This window comes from Ambystoma mexicanum, chromosome 11, assembly GCF_040938575.1.
Source record: "Ambystoma mexicanum isolate Mex_15411 chromosome 11, UKY_AmexF1_1, whole genome shotgun sequence".
Taxonomy (NCBI): Eukaryota; Metazoa; Chordata; class Amphibia; order Caudata; family Ambystomatidae; genus Ambystoma; species Ambystoma mexicanum.
The window spans coordinates 1,003,788,353-1,003,803,879 of NC_090934.1; the positions used below are offsets into that span (position 1 = coordinate 1,003,788,353).

The 15,527-nt window shown below is 42.6% G+C and overlaps 1 protein-coding gene and 1 long non-coding RNA gene across 2 annotated transcripts in view; one reads left to right on the forward strand and one right to left on the reverse strand.

Moving 5' to 3' along the window:
• The window catches only part of STRC (stereocilin), a 543,934-nt gene that overhangs the window by 370,286 nt on the left and 158,121 nt on the right, over positions 1–15,527 (forward strand). The window contains exon 22 of the mRNA XM_069624197.1: positions 6,307–6,476. Coding sequence (XP_069480298.1) covers positions 6,307–6,476 — 170 coding nt within the window. The remainder of the gene's footprint in view (positions 1–6,306; positions 6,477–15,527) is intronic.
• The window catches only part of LOC138504027 (uncharacterized), a 240,116-nt gene that overhangs the window by 59,812 nt on the left and 164,777 nt on the right, over positions 1–15,527 (reverse strand). The window lies entirely within an intron of this gene.

The following is a 15,527-nucleotide window of genomic DNA, read 5'->3' on the forward strand; positions in this document are numbered from 1 at the left end:
AAGGGTGAGAATTTTGAAGTTGATCCTTTGCTTGACTGGGAGCCAGTGGGCTTCGTGTCTGGCCTGGGATATGTGGTCACTTTTTGGAATGTGTAGGGCTGCATGGAGCGTGTTGTTTTGTGTTATTTGGAGCCTTTTGATGTTTTTAGTAGAGGTGCCTGCCAGAAGGGCGTTTACCACTAATACAATTACCACTTCATATGTCAATTCCGGGAGCAGCAAACAGACAGGTTAACTCTTGGTGTGTGGCATCTCGATTTTCTACCTTGCACCTTGATGTACAAGCTTCACACTCTGGACCGATTTATCCATCCATACTGGCAAACGCTCAAATGAGGAATACCCTATAGTTGAATGGGGTGCTTTTCTGTACACCACTAGATTACCCTTCAAAGCAACCCTGATGGAACAACCTTATTATTCACTGCCAATTATACCCTTCCCCTTAAGACATAAATATTTGCCTGGAGAGGTTTTAACAACTAAGCCTGGCAGCTGTCTTCTAGGTCCCAACAAAGAGGAAAAGAACGAGAGTGGACCGAGAAATGAAAAAGGTGGGAGAGAGGCTCAGGTGATTTTCAAATGTGCAAAGGAAAGGCAAGGGGAGAGGTGGCAGAGGTTTAATGCTGATTTTCTATCCAAGTCCAGAAGTAGGCACAAAAGTATAATGGATCGATAGTCATCTAGAGGACGAAATATAGAGTGTACGGTATGTGGGGTACTATGCATATGTAGTCACTAATATTAGGATACGACAAAACAACAGCATAGGGTTGAAATTACATTAGCACAGGGGCGGAAGGGGGGTGCAGCCAAACAGATTACGTGGATCGCAGGCTGAAACCTCTGATTCCACAGAACCCACTGACTGCCTCTCCTGCCCCTCAGCGCCATCTTCCCCCACCATCCTGTTTCTTCTTTTTTTTTTAACTATTCCCCAACCCTCCTCCCCTGCCGCACTTACCTGATTGTTGCGACGGTGGTGCCCACCGCAGCAGCTTCACTACCTCTCACTTTTCCAGCACAACATGGTAATGGAAGAGTGGCTCCGTATGGAGCCCCGCCTTCTAAAGAAACACCCGTAAACTTACCCTGGCAGCTATGGCCCATTTTTTGCACCTTTGGCAAAGGATTTGTCTAACTTTAATTCAGCAGAAGATCTATCCAATGTCTACTACAAAACATTGGAATTAGCTGTAGAAAGTTTAGCGCCAGTGAAATGACGCATAGTCACGAAACCACCCGATAAAAAATAGATCATGCCAGAAATTCGGGTTCTTAGAAATAATGTCCGTTTGGCCCTTAAACACTGGGATAAAAACAAGTCTATTGTGAATGAACTCCTCTATCTGCAGGCGGTTAAGGACTATAAATCGTCCATTATTTGTGAAAAAAGGAATTACTATCCTCTTCCCATCTCTGGGGCAGAGTGTAGCTCAAAGGAGCTTTTTAGGATCCTTAAAAAGTTGGAGACTCCTTTTTCCCCACCCAGTCAGGTGGTAAAAAACGCCATATGGTGTAATAATGTCCAGGAGGCTCTCCTGGACAAATTAGAGAAAATACAGGAAAGTATCTGTCGTAAAAACAAAGATTGTCCAGTGGATGGGAAAATCACTTTAGAACAAGCAGTACCTAAAACATTTCCAGAGTTTACATTGAAGCCCATTTCAGAGCAGTATCTGGCTGAGATATTGGGCAAATTGAAGCCTACAAATTGTAGGGGTGATGCCTGCCCGGCTATTACTGTTAAGGCTTGTGCTCCACATTTGGTGCCCTTGATTACAAAGTTTGTGAATGCATCTTTTAGGGAAAACTCTGTCCCAAGCAATATAAAACAAGCTTGGATTTCACCTCTTATAAAAAAAAAGGCTTCTCTTGATCCCACTATAGCTGGCAATTAACGCCCTATTACGAATGTACCCTACTTGTTAAAAATTCTGGACAAAGTAGCTCATTTTCAGAGTGAAGCCTTTTTGGCCGCATGTGACATCTTAGGGCCCAAACAAACTGGCTTTAGAAAAGCCCATAGCACGGCATCTACCCTCCTAGAGCTCAAGACCACCATAACGCAATACATGGCAGGGGGCAAAATCAACACGCTCATGCTTCTGGATCTCTCTGCCGCGTTGTTTGATCTTGTGCATCACGCTATTTTGGCAGAGAGGTTGCGGACATCTGCACAGTTCTCTGAATCAGCGATGGAGTGAGTAAAATAATTTCTTGCGGAACGTAGAGCGAGGGTATTTTCTGACAATGTAATGGCTGAGGAGTTCTCTGTCTTGTGTGAGGTCCCACATGGCTCATGCATGGCACCCACCCCTTTTAACATCTTTATGATTCCATTATTTGCGCAATTAGATAAACTTGCGGTGGTGTACACAAACTTTGCAGATGATACACAGTGCCTTGTGCCCATTTGTATTTTATTGTATTTATTTGTATAGCGCACCAGGCCCAGGGGCAACCGGGCGCATCACTTAGTTACAACATAAGAAAACAGACAGAACCATAATTACAAAGTTTACAGGTATAATACAGAATTTACAGGTATAATAATAGCAATGAGAGGACAAGCAGATTATATATACATGTACAAATTACATGCGTGATTCTGTCTCGTTAAATTCCACCTACGAAATGTTCCTATCATGAATAGTTCAAAGACTGAACTTATGATTCTGGGAATTGCAACGCAATTAAAGAAACTTAATGTGATATACTCATCCTTTAAAATTGCAGAGTGTCAAATTAAGACCCAGAATAAGGTTAAGACACTCAGCGTGATATTTGACCAAGAATTGGCTATGAAAAGCCAGGTTAATTGTCTTGTCTCTGAAGCTCCTAACTCAGCTGCGGCCTTTCGTGTCATCAGCAAATTTTGCCACAGTGGCCCGTGCCATTATTGGAGCTAAAATTGATTATTGCTCCAGCCTATTGCTAGGAATCTCCAAACAAGACATGACCCGGCTGCAGGTGATCCAGAATAATGCAGTGCGTATTGTTGTTGGTCTGCAAAGGAGAGACCATATTACAACGGCTAGGAGAGCATTACATGTGCTCCCCATTCATAGCCGTATTACTTACCGCGTCATGTGTATCACGCACAATTGTATTTCAGGGCAAGCCCCCAATTATTTGGCCAGTCGCATTTTGCGCATATCGGCGTGTAGAGTGCTGAGATAAAAATAATACTGGTTTACTAGAAACTCTGAGAGCGTATCTGTCCTATGTGGAGCATAGATCTTTTCCACATGCTGCTCCACGGATATGGAACTCCATACCTCTAGATCTGAGGTTATCTACTAATCTGCAGCTCTTTAAGAGCAGGCTAAAAACCCATCTATTTGGGTAACCTCTGTTTCAACAATTCGACTCTTTGCTTCTATATGATCGTTTTCTCTTCTCTACCCCCTTTGGATACTTTTTGTTCTAGGTTTGTTGGTCATTTTGGTGCTATCATGCCTCCGGCTCGTTTACGCGCAGTATAAATAATGTAAATAAATAAAAAATGTGTTGGTGGTCGACTATAAATATAGAGTAAGAGTGAGGACAGGCCTGATCCTTTGGGTACTCTATGGGCAACCTTTTGAAGAGCGGAGGACAACATACTTTTGTACCTATTTGAGAGAAAGGACTGGATCCATTTCAGGGCCAGGCTCAATATTCCCATCCATTGCTCCAATCTCTCTAGTAATATCATGTGATCTAATGTATCATAGGCCACAAACTGGTTAAGCAAGATCAGGGCTGCTCAGATACAAGGTTACAATGCACATGTGGGTGACGTATGGGGGCAAAACCAACAGGGAGCTGAAATCACAATTATTTGAAACATTCTAGTGAGAGTAAAGAAAATCCAGACCTTTCCACATTAAAATGGAAAAACAAGGTCCTGCTGCATTCATTTATGAGGGTTAGTTTAGAACTACACACACACCTAGAATAGGTGTACATATATTGTGCTTCCATGTGTGTTAACCGCCAGGGCATACGTTGACACCAACTATTTTATATGAGGCAAGAACTTGGAGATATGATTGGTGCAATAGTGCTCATACATGTGCCGGCTCAAGAGCTTTCAACGTGATAACTCAAGATGGAGCAGAGGAAGTCTGACCTTTCTTGCAGGTCCTGTAGCACGTTCGGCAGGAAGGCGTGGTAAATGCAAGGGAATGCAGAGCTACGACTTTACCATTGGAGGCCACTGCATCATACCAGAGCCACTTGGAATGCCTACTGGGTACTATGGTGATGTCAAGGCTGAGATACCCTTGTGGATGTGGTGGCCTGGTAGGAGTACTACTTGAAAGCCTTGGAGGTGCTGGCCGCCCTAACTGAATGAAGACTGGCCATGGATTCCTACTTCTTGTGCTCTTGAATGAAAAAGCTGAAAATCAGACGGGTATAGAGGCAAACATGAGAAGACACTTGAAAGTATACAAGAAGTTCAAGAAGTTTAGAAATGAAAGGAAGAAACGAGATAAAGCAAACGTTTCAGAGGTAAAGAAGTATCAGGTGAATCCTTTTAAAAATAGGTAGAATGGAAGCAAGTTTAAGATGGAAAAATGCAGGTAGATGGAGAAGTATTGCAGAGGATGGTTTAGTAGGGTGGCAGAGAAGGAATAACTTGAAGAAACAGAGAAGAAGGTACAGGATCAGAGGGACTAGACGTAGGTTTGCCCTGAGACAAATAAGTGGCAACATCTGTTTCTCAGAAAGGAAGAAAATTGCCCTTTGGCCATCACAGTGGATGAGAAGGAAAAGTAGAAAGTGGAGGATGTGGGAGGGATGGAGAGGCATAGAGGAACGGAGATTAGGCATTGTAAAAGTGTTGTGTGGTTGCATGTGTAGAGAGATAATAATGTGAGCACCCCAAGAGCGCCTTTATTGACAATAGCAATGAGATTGCCCAACTCTGCCACCAAAGTGATGTCCCACGCAGAGGCCCTTTCACTTGTCATCACACAATCCCTGTGGTGCTTGTTGAATGAGCTACTGTACCTGGTCTTCACACAGTCACCTTCGTGTTCAGTGTATGAACAGAGACCCTGTGCCTGCTCACCATAAGCAGCTTGCTTCATAGTTTGAATGATACACTTTCTCCTTGCGTTGTTTCTTCTCCCTCACTGTCAGTGGAGTAACTTTGCTGAAAATGTTGGGGGGGGGGACATGACATCTAAAGGAAAGCAGACCCTGTCAAATGAGGGGGACAAAATGGTTTGCCACGAAAGTTGGGGTGGACAAACAGCCTTGCCACCCTAAAATGATGCCCATGCTCACCGTCCTATGCATCTTCTCTACAGTTTTTTTTACCACCTGTTTGTAGTACATGCCTAAAACACGCCTTGAAACACTTGTGTATAGACGCGTTATAAATGCCACATCATATCAGAAAGCTTTTTTATCACCTGGGAACTCATTTTCTAGTAAATGTAAGTTATCCATTACTTCCTTCACGGTTCCTGCTACATCTGCTGTTTTTACCCATTAACTGATTGTGGTGTTTGGTGTCTAAACAAACAGCTTTGATGGTCATTTCCATGTCTCGCCTTCTCCTTGATATATTTCTGCTCCATCCACATCCTTCCTATTCCTCCTAGAAGTTGTCAGCCTTTGCTCATAGCTTGTGGACTTGCAAAGTGTTTTCCTCAGCCAGGGACTGATTTCCTGGTGACTGTTGGTTGTCTAATCCTTCTGTTGATGTCCCTGCATATCCAATTCAGAAAACCATCTACTGACTCTCATGTCTGGTATCCATGGAGCCCTTGTACCTGGCGATCACTCATTAACCTTGGTCTTTGGTGCACCAACCAGTGCCCTAGCTGCGGCTGTTTGCTCTCTTCACAGTGACCTGTTTTGACACCTGACCCAGGTGTTTGTACTCATCATGCACCTTGTTTACTAACCTTGGGATGTGTTTTTGACACAGGGACCCTCTGCCTAGTCATTAAACAATGACTATGGTATTTGGTGCCCCACACAGTGCCCCCTCTGCCTGGTCATAGTACATTGACCAGGGTGTTTGGTGTCCACCTTATGCCCGTTGTAGTTTTCACGCACTGACCTTGGTGTTTGGTTTTTACGTACACTGCCCCTCTTTCAGGGGCTCATGGACCCTTGTGGTCATGGTGCGCAAAGTGCACTGTGAGTCTATCACTGACTGTGATGTTTGCATTGCCCACTGCATGCCTTCTGAATTGTGTGCACTGATCCTGGTGTTTGGTGTCAACACAATGCCACTGTGTGTCACAGCGCCCCCTCTGCCACATCAGCACAGACTAATCTTGGTGTCCGGTGTCTCCATAGTGCTGGTGCCATCTTGCACCAATGTGAAGGTTACGGAGCCCTCAGCATGGCCGCCTGATGTTCTGGTTCAAATGACTACTGATAATTTCTTGAACTGCCTGGAGGCCATAGGTCAGGACAAGCACTTCACCTCCAGTGACCTGTTACTGCTGCTGGACAGAGTACGCAAGGTAAGTGTTTTTGCACCTTGAAAGCTTTGTGTTGTGACGCAACACCAGAGTTAAATTGCTACACACATAGAAACATTATAAAATTTAAAATTATTTGATGCTCAGAGTCTAATAAATAATTCAAGAAGAGGGGCTTATGGTCCTTAGACTTTGGACTCCCATGAGATTGGAAATTGTGTGACTGGTGTTGTGAGAAATGGAAATCGATCTGAAGACCCCAAGAGCTAATAGGGCCAGGCCATAGTCATTCACGTGCCAAGCAAATCATTCATTGCATGGCGTTTACAATTTGGCTGTCTTCTGTTGTTGCTTATAATTCCAGTATGGGATTCTATGTTGACCAATCCTTAGTGGCATGGTTCAGAATCATGGTACTGTCTTTTTTGACAATAATTAGGATAACAGTGCTTTCTCTGTATTGTTTAAATGCCAGCCTTTTGTAACATTAAGACTCATGGTATACATTGTGGTGGTTACCGCTTTTTGTGGTATTGTTGATAATTGCGATGCACCATTTTCAGGTATTCTTTGGAAATGTTGCACATACCTCCAAGGCTTTGTTTCCGAGCATGGTGGTACGTCTTGCATAGCTTTGTACAGAAATGTGGTACATGAAACTGTTGTATTTTCTGGAACCATGTACATTATTTTGCACTATTATGCAGAATTGTGACACATTCTTTTAGGCACTTTTTTTTTACAAATGTCACATATATTTCTAGTATATTGGTTGAAATTGTGGGACATACTTCTGTGGTCTGGGAGTGAATTCTTGAAAATATCCCACAGGTGTTGCTTGGTCATTCCATGGTACTGTTAAGAATTATTGTTAAACCCATTATGACATTATTTGGACTTGTCATATACCCATCTGTGGTATTGTTTAGAATTATTATATTTCTTTTTGTGACGTCACTTAGAATTGTTGTATATTGTTTTATGGTATTCTTTTGAATTGTGGTACTGTGGTTTTCTTTACAATCATAAGACATCCTTCTGTCGCACTGGTTATAAAACTGGTACGTATTTCTGTGGCATTGTTTACATTGTGGTTTAAGCTTCTATAGCAGTATTTCAGAATAGTGGTGCATTATTCCATAGTGAAGTTTAATTCATGGTAAATGTTTCTGGAGCGTTATTTAGAAAAGTGGTATTTCCTTGTATGGGTATGCAGGCATTATATACATCTATTGACCAGACGCTGGCACTTAATAATATTAACTACACCTTTCAGAATGTATCAGCATCATATTACCTATATGTGGAGATGCTCAAAGAATTTCTAGCTTTTGTCTTAAAAAGTAATGTATTCTTATTCAACTATAAGTTATATCAACAGACAAAAGGAATAGCGATAGGTACATGTTTTGCGCCATCAATGGCAAATCTGTTGGTGAATTTGAACATAAACATGCAACGATACACCCTATACTCTCCAAGAATGCTATTAAATTGCTTAGGCATATTGATGATGTTTTAATTGTATGGAATGGAGATGCTGAACAATTTGACAAATGCTGTGAATATTTGAATGAGAACAACTTTGGATTAAGTTTCACTTTAGAGGAAAGTAAAGAAAAGATTATCTAGACCTATGTATTGACATTGAAGAAGGTATGATACAAACTAGAACCTACCGAAAGAAAATGAAAGTTAATGAAACACTACTAGCAATGTACTCCCACTTAAAGAGCACCATTAACAACATACCCATTGATGAATTCACCAGAACAGGGAGACATTGCAGTACAGACCCGGCATACCATGAAGAATGTGAGATTATCCAAGACATGTTCCTAACCAGACGATACTGCAAAAAATGTGTCAATAAGGCTAGAGAAAGAATCACATCGACAGAAAGGACAAAATTAATGACACCCAAAAACAGGATAAATGACCCCAAAAAGGATACTGTCAGATTAATCGCCCAGTATTCTAATGACAACAACATCATCAGGGAAATATTACAATAGAATTGGCACATCCTAATGTTGGACTCAGACCTAAAGGATTACATCACTGAACAGCCCAACATTGTATACACCAGAGCTCCAACTTCAGGAATGAAATTAAGCCCAAGCCTCATTGCCAATAAAAAACAGGGAGGTCAGACTAGCATTACAAGAGGCAATCCTATAAAAGAATGTTATAATGTTCAAACTGCAGCATGTATAGGTATGCGCTTAACAATATACACTCGAACACCACCAGGTATGAAAACGTCATTAACATCAATGATGTTATCAATTGCAGGACTACATTTGTGATATGTATTATTGTATGCATCTGTAATAAGTTGTATGTAGGAAGTACCATACGACAGTTAAGGACAGGAATCAGGGAACATCTCTACAGCCTAACAATGCCAGAACAAAAGACTGCACTGGCCGAACATTGGCACAAAGAACGCTCTTTAGACAAAAAGGACAATGTAACATTTTTGAAATTAAACATATCAGAACGGACCCAAGACTGGTAGACCAAGAAAAGAAACTATGCCAAGAAGAAGCTAAGATCATCCAGGAGCTATGATGGCATGAAATGTGATAAATAATATGTGCAATGTCTGGAAATGTATAATAATGGAATAACACAGCAGAAATAATATACACAATGCACATCCCTCTAGGACCTGAACCCTAGTGATATCATTTATGATAATACAGACATGATACCTAATAGAGTGTACTGATATCATATAGATGATAAGACATAACTAGGATTTGATTATAAATATAACCATGATGGTAGCACAAGCTAAAACGTTGCAAGTACCGTGACGAATCAGATGATCTTGTCCCAGAATATACCATATGGGTATACGTATCTCTGTATAGCCATCCCACAGTCTTCATCTGCTGGGATGGGGAAACTGCACATAGAGGAAAAAGGAGTGGAATCCCAGATGTGCTACCTCAGTCCACTTTTTGTTTCCATTAAAAGAACCGACAACAAAAGGTAAGAGGGACAGAAATCTAGAGAAGGAGGTGGTAGCAGCAGTGGTAGTTGGTGAAGAGTGTCGTAGAGTATTAGCAGCAGTGGAGGAATTGAGAGACAGAGTAACTGTAAGAGGGAAAAAGAAGGTAAAGACCCCCATTGTGGAACACCAGAGAGAGTCGTTGCTCCCCAGCGTTTGTATCGGGTGACGAACGCCGTAAGAAATCAATTGAGAAAGCTGGCAAGTGAGGTCTGGTGGCACCCAGCCTCGCAATGGGGAGAAAAACACTGTTGTATAAATGCAGGTAGTTTGCCGACCAGGAGTGGCAAAAGGACTGCCAGCGGCCCCCTGACCGACGTGAAACCACAGTGGACATTCCTACTAAAAAGAACCCGGAGCCCAATTCCAACAAACGCGTCGGAAGGCCGCTGAACAATAAGCAGCAAGGAGCCCAGTATGGGAAAGTGAAGGAGGAGCCCAACTGAGCCTCACAGCAGATGGGAGAGTCCCTTCCCAGTGAGGGTGAGCTGTCTCTTGACACTCGCTCACGAGGTGAAGGAAAAGGGAAGAAAAGTCCTTCAGGGCAAGACGTCATCACGTGGTGTAGCCAATGACACCAGGAAACACCAGAGAACCATTTCCACAGTCCCCAGCAACTGAAGGGCAGCCAAGGAGAGAAACAGGTATAGGCAACAGCATGCAAGAAGAGAGAAGGAGGAACAACACAATGAGAAGCCTGTTGCAGGGAAAAAGTCCACAGTGAAGCTAGCTGGAGAGCAGAGGTACCAATTGGGGGGAGGGAAGTGGAAAGAGAGAATAATTTAGAGGATAACAAAACGTATGAAGAAAAATACTAGAAGCTTATCCTCTTGTTCCCCTGTACCTGACATTTTGTTAGCTCACAAAAAAAGAAAACACACAAGTGCACAAGCTAACCGTTCCCTACTCTTCCTGTTCATAGTACTAAGACAGCATGAATTTGTTACCACAGTGGGAAAAGAAACAGCCTCATAGGGAGACAAACATTACAAAGAGGAAGAATTATTTAGGGACTGGTCAAATAAATAAATAATTGTACGCAACTAGCTTTGTAAACAGGAAAGACCAGGGGGTGTGGATTGCCCCCCCTGGCATTACATTATACTGTTGAGGGGAAGAAAGCCACTTTCCATGGAGACACCAAGGAAAGACCAGGGAAGGGGATTGAACCCCAGGCATTTTGAGTACATACAGTCAGTATGGTGAATCTGCTAAATCACACCAAATATGGTGTGAATATAGCAGAACCACCCACCAGTAATCTATCTACCACAACCAACAACCCTTGCACTAGTAGCACTTACAAACCTGATCATTGACCTGCAAATATGCACTACACTATCAAAGCAGGAAATGGCCTTGGTTGTTAATTTCACATACCTGGAAATCCCTGTGGAGAATTATAAAGCAAGGAAGGTTCTAGCACTTAGTCTTGACTAATCCCAACTCTCCAGGAATGTCCTAGCAGGACCACCATCCAGTGAACTCATGGAGCCCAAGACAAGTGGGCCGTAGCATTGCCACAGGAGTGGGAGCCCCTAGAATTGAAAGCCAGCAGCAGGAGCTACAGGAACACCAGGGAGAGAAGGGACTCTGTCCGCGTCCGGATAGAAACCTCCTTCATTGCCGGCATGGAGAGGAAAATGACCGGCTTGCGAGCACTTGGTCACCGGGCCGCTTCTAACAGACCAGAAACATGTAATGGTCTTGAAACCTAATGAGCCAATGTATATTGAATACCAAACTGAACAGAAATATGAACTTAATTATAACAAATGCAATTTAAACCCCGAGTTAAATGGGAACTTGAAAACGAATGCAACAAATGTATATTGAATACCGAACTGAACAGAAAAATGAACTTAAGCAAAACAAATGCAATTTAAACCCTGAGTTGAATAAGAACTTGAAACGTATGTGAATACAAAACTGAACAGAACTACGAAATTAAGTGTAACAAATACATCTTAAACACTGAATTGAACAGAAAGGTGAAATTAGGCATAACGAATGTATCTTAAATACTGAACTGAGGAAAAGTATGAAATTGAACCTAATGGATTCATATGGGATCCTGAACTGAATGAAACCTTGAAGTTAGACATTTTAATATTGAATGAAATCAAACTTTATGGACAAAGCGAATATTGACGGACAGCTAAAGTGTCGATTGGAAAATAAACTACTGAAAGAGGGGCGCAAGTGTGAAAGAGTGCCATTAAGAGATGGGGTATGAACAAAACCCTTATAAAGTGAACTTGCATGAGTAAAGGCAGTGTGGCAAGGCCAAAGACTAGTAGAAGATGTGTGGCATGTAATGGCAGAACCAAGAGGTTGATAAGGAAAAGCCAGAGAAGCACAGAATTGTGGTATCTGGACTTTCCATCGAAAATGAATTCATCGAATTCATTTCCATCGAATTTTATTCATTGAAAATACTTTCCATCGACATGCATTTTCATTTAACAAAATTCGATGGATTTCGATGGATTTTAGGGTTAGGGTTGAGGTTATGGCAAGGGTTAGAAATAGGGTTAAAGTAAGGGCAAGGGTTAGAATTAGGATTAGGGCAAGGGTAAGAATCGGGGTTAGGGTTGGGTTTGGGTTAGGGTTTGGGCTAGGGTTTGGCTTAGGGTTAGAGTTAGGGTTAAAGTTAGAGTTAGGGTTAGAATTAGGGTTAGGGTTGGGTTAGAGTTAAGGGGGGGGCTGGGTGGTAACCGCCCAATATACAATAAACATTAAAAGGTTACAAGGAGCTGGCCAGTGCCGAAATTTCAGCACTGGACAGCTCCATTTAACATTTTACCGTGGAAAATAAAAGCATCGAAATGCTATCTTTTACATTTAAAAGCACATATACATTGAAACTTGTGCATCCCTATATTCGATGGACAAGTTTCGATGGATATGTCATTTTACATGTAAAGATAGCATTTCGATACATTTCCATTCGATGGATTTTCATCGATGCATTTGTGTTTCGATGCATTTCATTCGATGTAAAGACCATAAACCCAGAATTGCACACAAAGCCAAGAGGCTGACCAAGAGGAATGAAGTGAAAGTGACTTGGTACACAGGGGCAGGAGCTGAAGAACCTGTGTGGGCTGCAGAGCCTACGGATCCTTGTTGCGCAACCTGTGATGGGTGGAACGTTCGGTCTGACAACTGCGTCTAGACCAGTGAGCCCTGAAGGAGGGAAAATCAAAGACATTGTGAAACCAACTAAAGAGAAGCATTGTGAATGAGCTGGTGAAGCAAACCGAAGGAGGCCCAGGCTGACCTCGCGTTATGTTACACGTTTGAAAAGACTGAAACAAGCTCGGCAGAGTTAAAAGTCTTGTGGAAGGGAACCTTGAGAATGGAGTTTCAAGGCCTCCTTCTGTTTTGAACTCTGTTACTTGGAACTTGGGGAAGGGAACCCCGAGGATTGTTGGAACTGTATTGCCTTGAACTTGAGAAAGGTAATCTTGAGACTTTGGGGTAAGATAGGCCTTCTACCATTCTGACATTTAAATGAATTAATATCTTTTGTTTGAACTTTAAGTCTATGACTTGCTTCATGATGCCTTCACAAATGGCGTCTGAATTAGGATGCGGCTCAACTGATGCAGTTTGGGGGTTCCTATGGTTGGAAAATCTAAGTGCCAGAGCATGAAACCCCTCAGTAGCTACCAAGGGCTCTATTGAGTTTGATATCTGAAGTAGTAGGGATTCCTCCAGGTGAACAAAGATTAATACCCACTGATTTGGTACTAATTCCACCCCCTGGTACATACATCAGACTAGCATCCAAATCAGGATTGGCATGGAGATTTGGAATAGATGTATTGGCAGGAGTAATGGACCCAGACTTCAGAGGTGATGTAAAGGTAATGCTACAAAATCACGGGAAGGACCCAATCCACATTCATCAAGGGGATAACGTTGCTCAAGGGGTACTTGACAAGGCAGTGTTCCCTAGGACTAAAGAAAAATCTGGGAAAGAAAGCATGGATGGGGGAACTCAAGGTTTTGGGGAGGCTGATGAGACATCTGATGGCCTTCCCAACCCTGAATCCAGAAAACCTGTAGGGGAAGGACCCAAAATTGTTCTAGACCCAGTTTTTGTTTGCCCAAAGAAACGACCCCTGGTTAGCTGAAGCCTTTTTGCAAGTGGTATCAGAACCAGAGGTCGATGAGAAAGGAGGACCGTTTTTCTTTCTGAAATATGGGCTCCTTGATAGGGGAGACACCACTGCAGATGACATAGTAAAAACCCAAGTGGTCCTCCCTCGAAATCGCACACAGATGGTCTTAGAGATACAACATATCCGTCTGACAGGAGACAATCTGGAAAAGTCCCAAACTCAAACACATATAGGGGAAAAATTGTATTGGCCTGGAATCGACGCTGACATTAAAACCTTTATACAAGCGGTGTAATCTGCCAGAAAACAAACCCTCATATACCACCTATTTGTTCCACCCATAGATTAAAATCCCCAGAGGTAAAGACTAACCCAAACTCCTTCAACGGATTAAATCTACGAAATGGAAGTCCAGGTTGAAACACCAACTTTCCCGACCATGTAAACCCTGATTTTGGGGTCACCTTCAAGATTTATTTTCTCAGTCTCAGTACTATAAAGGGGAGGGGGAAGGAAACAGGGAGGTTGTTTATGCATACTTGGGAATTCTTCATCTATGTCACAGTAAGCCATGCAGGCATGTTGTAAGGGAACCTGAGTGCTATTTGAAATCCCATTTGAGGGGTAATTCTGTTTTAACAATCCCTTAACTCCCTGAAGTTGTTCTTCCCCGACGTGGTCCTCCCACATATAGCCACCCCCAGGGTCAGAGTCAGGTAGCTTCTGCCTTTCCCTGTCCACGTAGGAGGAGCTTCCCTTCAGAGAGTCAGCGATGCATCCCTCCAGAGAATCAGTGACAATAGTGCTAGATTCATCACAGTACATATGCTCACCCTAGGTTTTGCTGTGAATGACTATGGGGCTCCTTACAAGTCCCTCGGCATCTCGCCGGTAATTCCGGCGGGATACCGGGGGACTACCGTTTCCACCGTCTGATATCCCGGTTTTACATGACATTACAGGTGGTGGAGACGCTGTTAAATCCCAATTCCCATAAAGTCCTATATGATTCCATGGGATGGGGATGCCGCAATCACCGGCACAGGTAATACCAGTGGCAGTAATTGCCGTAATTGTCTGCTGGCAGGGGCCTGAACTATAGACAGGTCAGACCTGCTAGTAAATCACAGCCCCTACCGGCAGACTTGGAATTTGCGGGTCCGGAAAGGTGCCACTACATGTTGTTACCGACACCTTATTTCCAGACCAGAAAACTCTTAATGAGCCCTAATGTCATCAATGTACGCCCCACAACATGCTGAAAATGGACAGAGTACCCAATCCATCAGTCTTTGGAATATGTCAGGTGCCCCATGAAGACCAAAGGGGAGTACTTTTAAATGGTATAATCCTACAGTTACCAATAGCCTTTCATTAACTTGTTTGTAGGAAGGTAAACAGCCAAATCCAGTTGGACGATCAAATCATTGATCCGCGGTAAAATTGTCGAATTGTGAAAGGGTGTTTACCTTTCAGAAATCTATACAAAATCTCAGATGTTATCAGACTTTGCAAAAAGAACTATTCGGGAGGACCAGGGGCTTTGGGAAGGTTCGATTATGTCAGAGGCTAACATTTTCTGCAACTACTGTATAATTATATCTCTTCGGCTTCAAGGATCCTATAAGGCCTTAAGTTGATCACCTTCCCGGGGGGAGTACTAATGTAATGGAAAATCCCCTTTACCCTTCCTGGTACATTACAAAAGACATCTGAAAATTGGTTCTAACAGATCATGAAGATCCTGTTTTTGATCTTGTGACAGATCCAAGAGAATGAAGTTGTTCTTGCTTGGATCTTCAGTTAATAGACTAGCCGTTACTACTGACTGAGATAGTACTGGGTCCTCTTTCCACTCATTCAAAAGATTAATATGATATATTTGTAGTTTTTTATTTCGCCTGTCCGGCTGAGAGACCTGGTAATTACAGGGGCCTGTTTGTT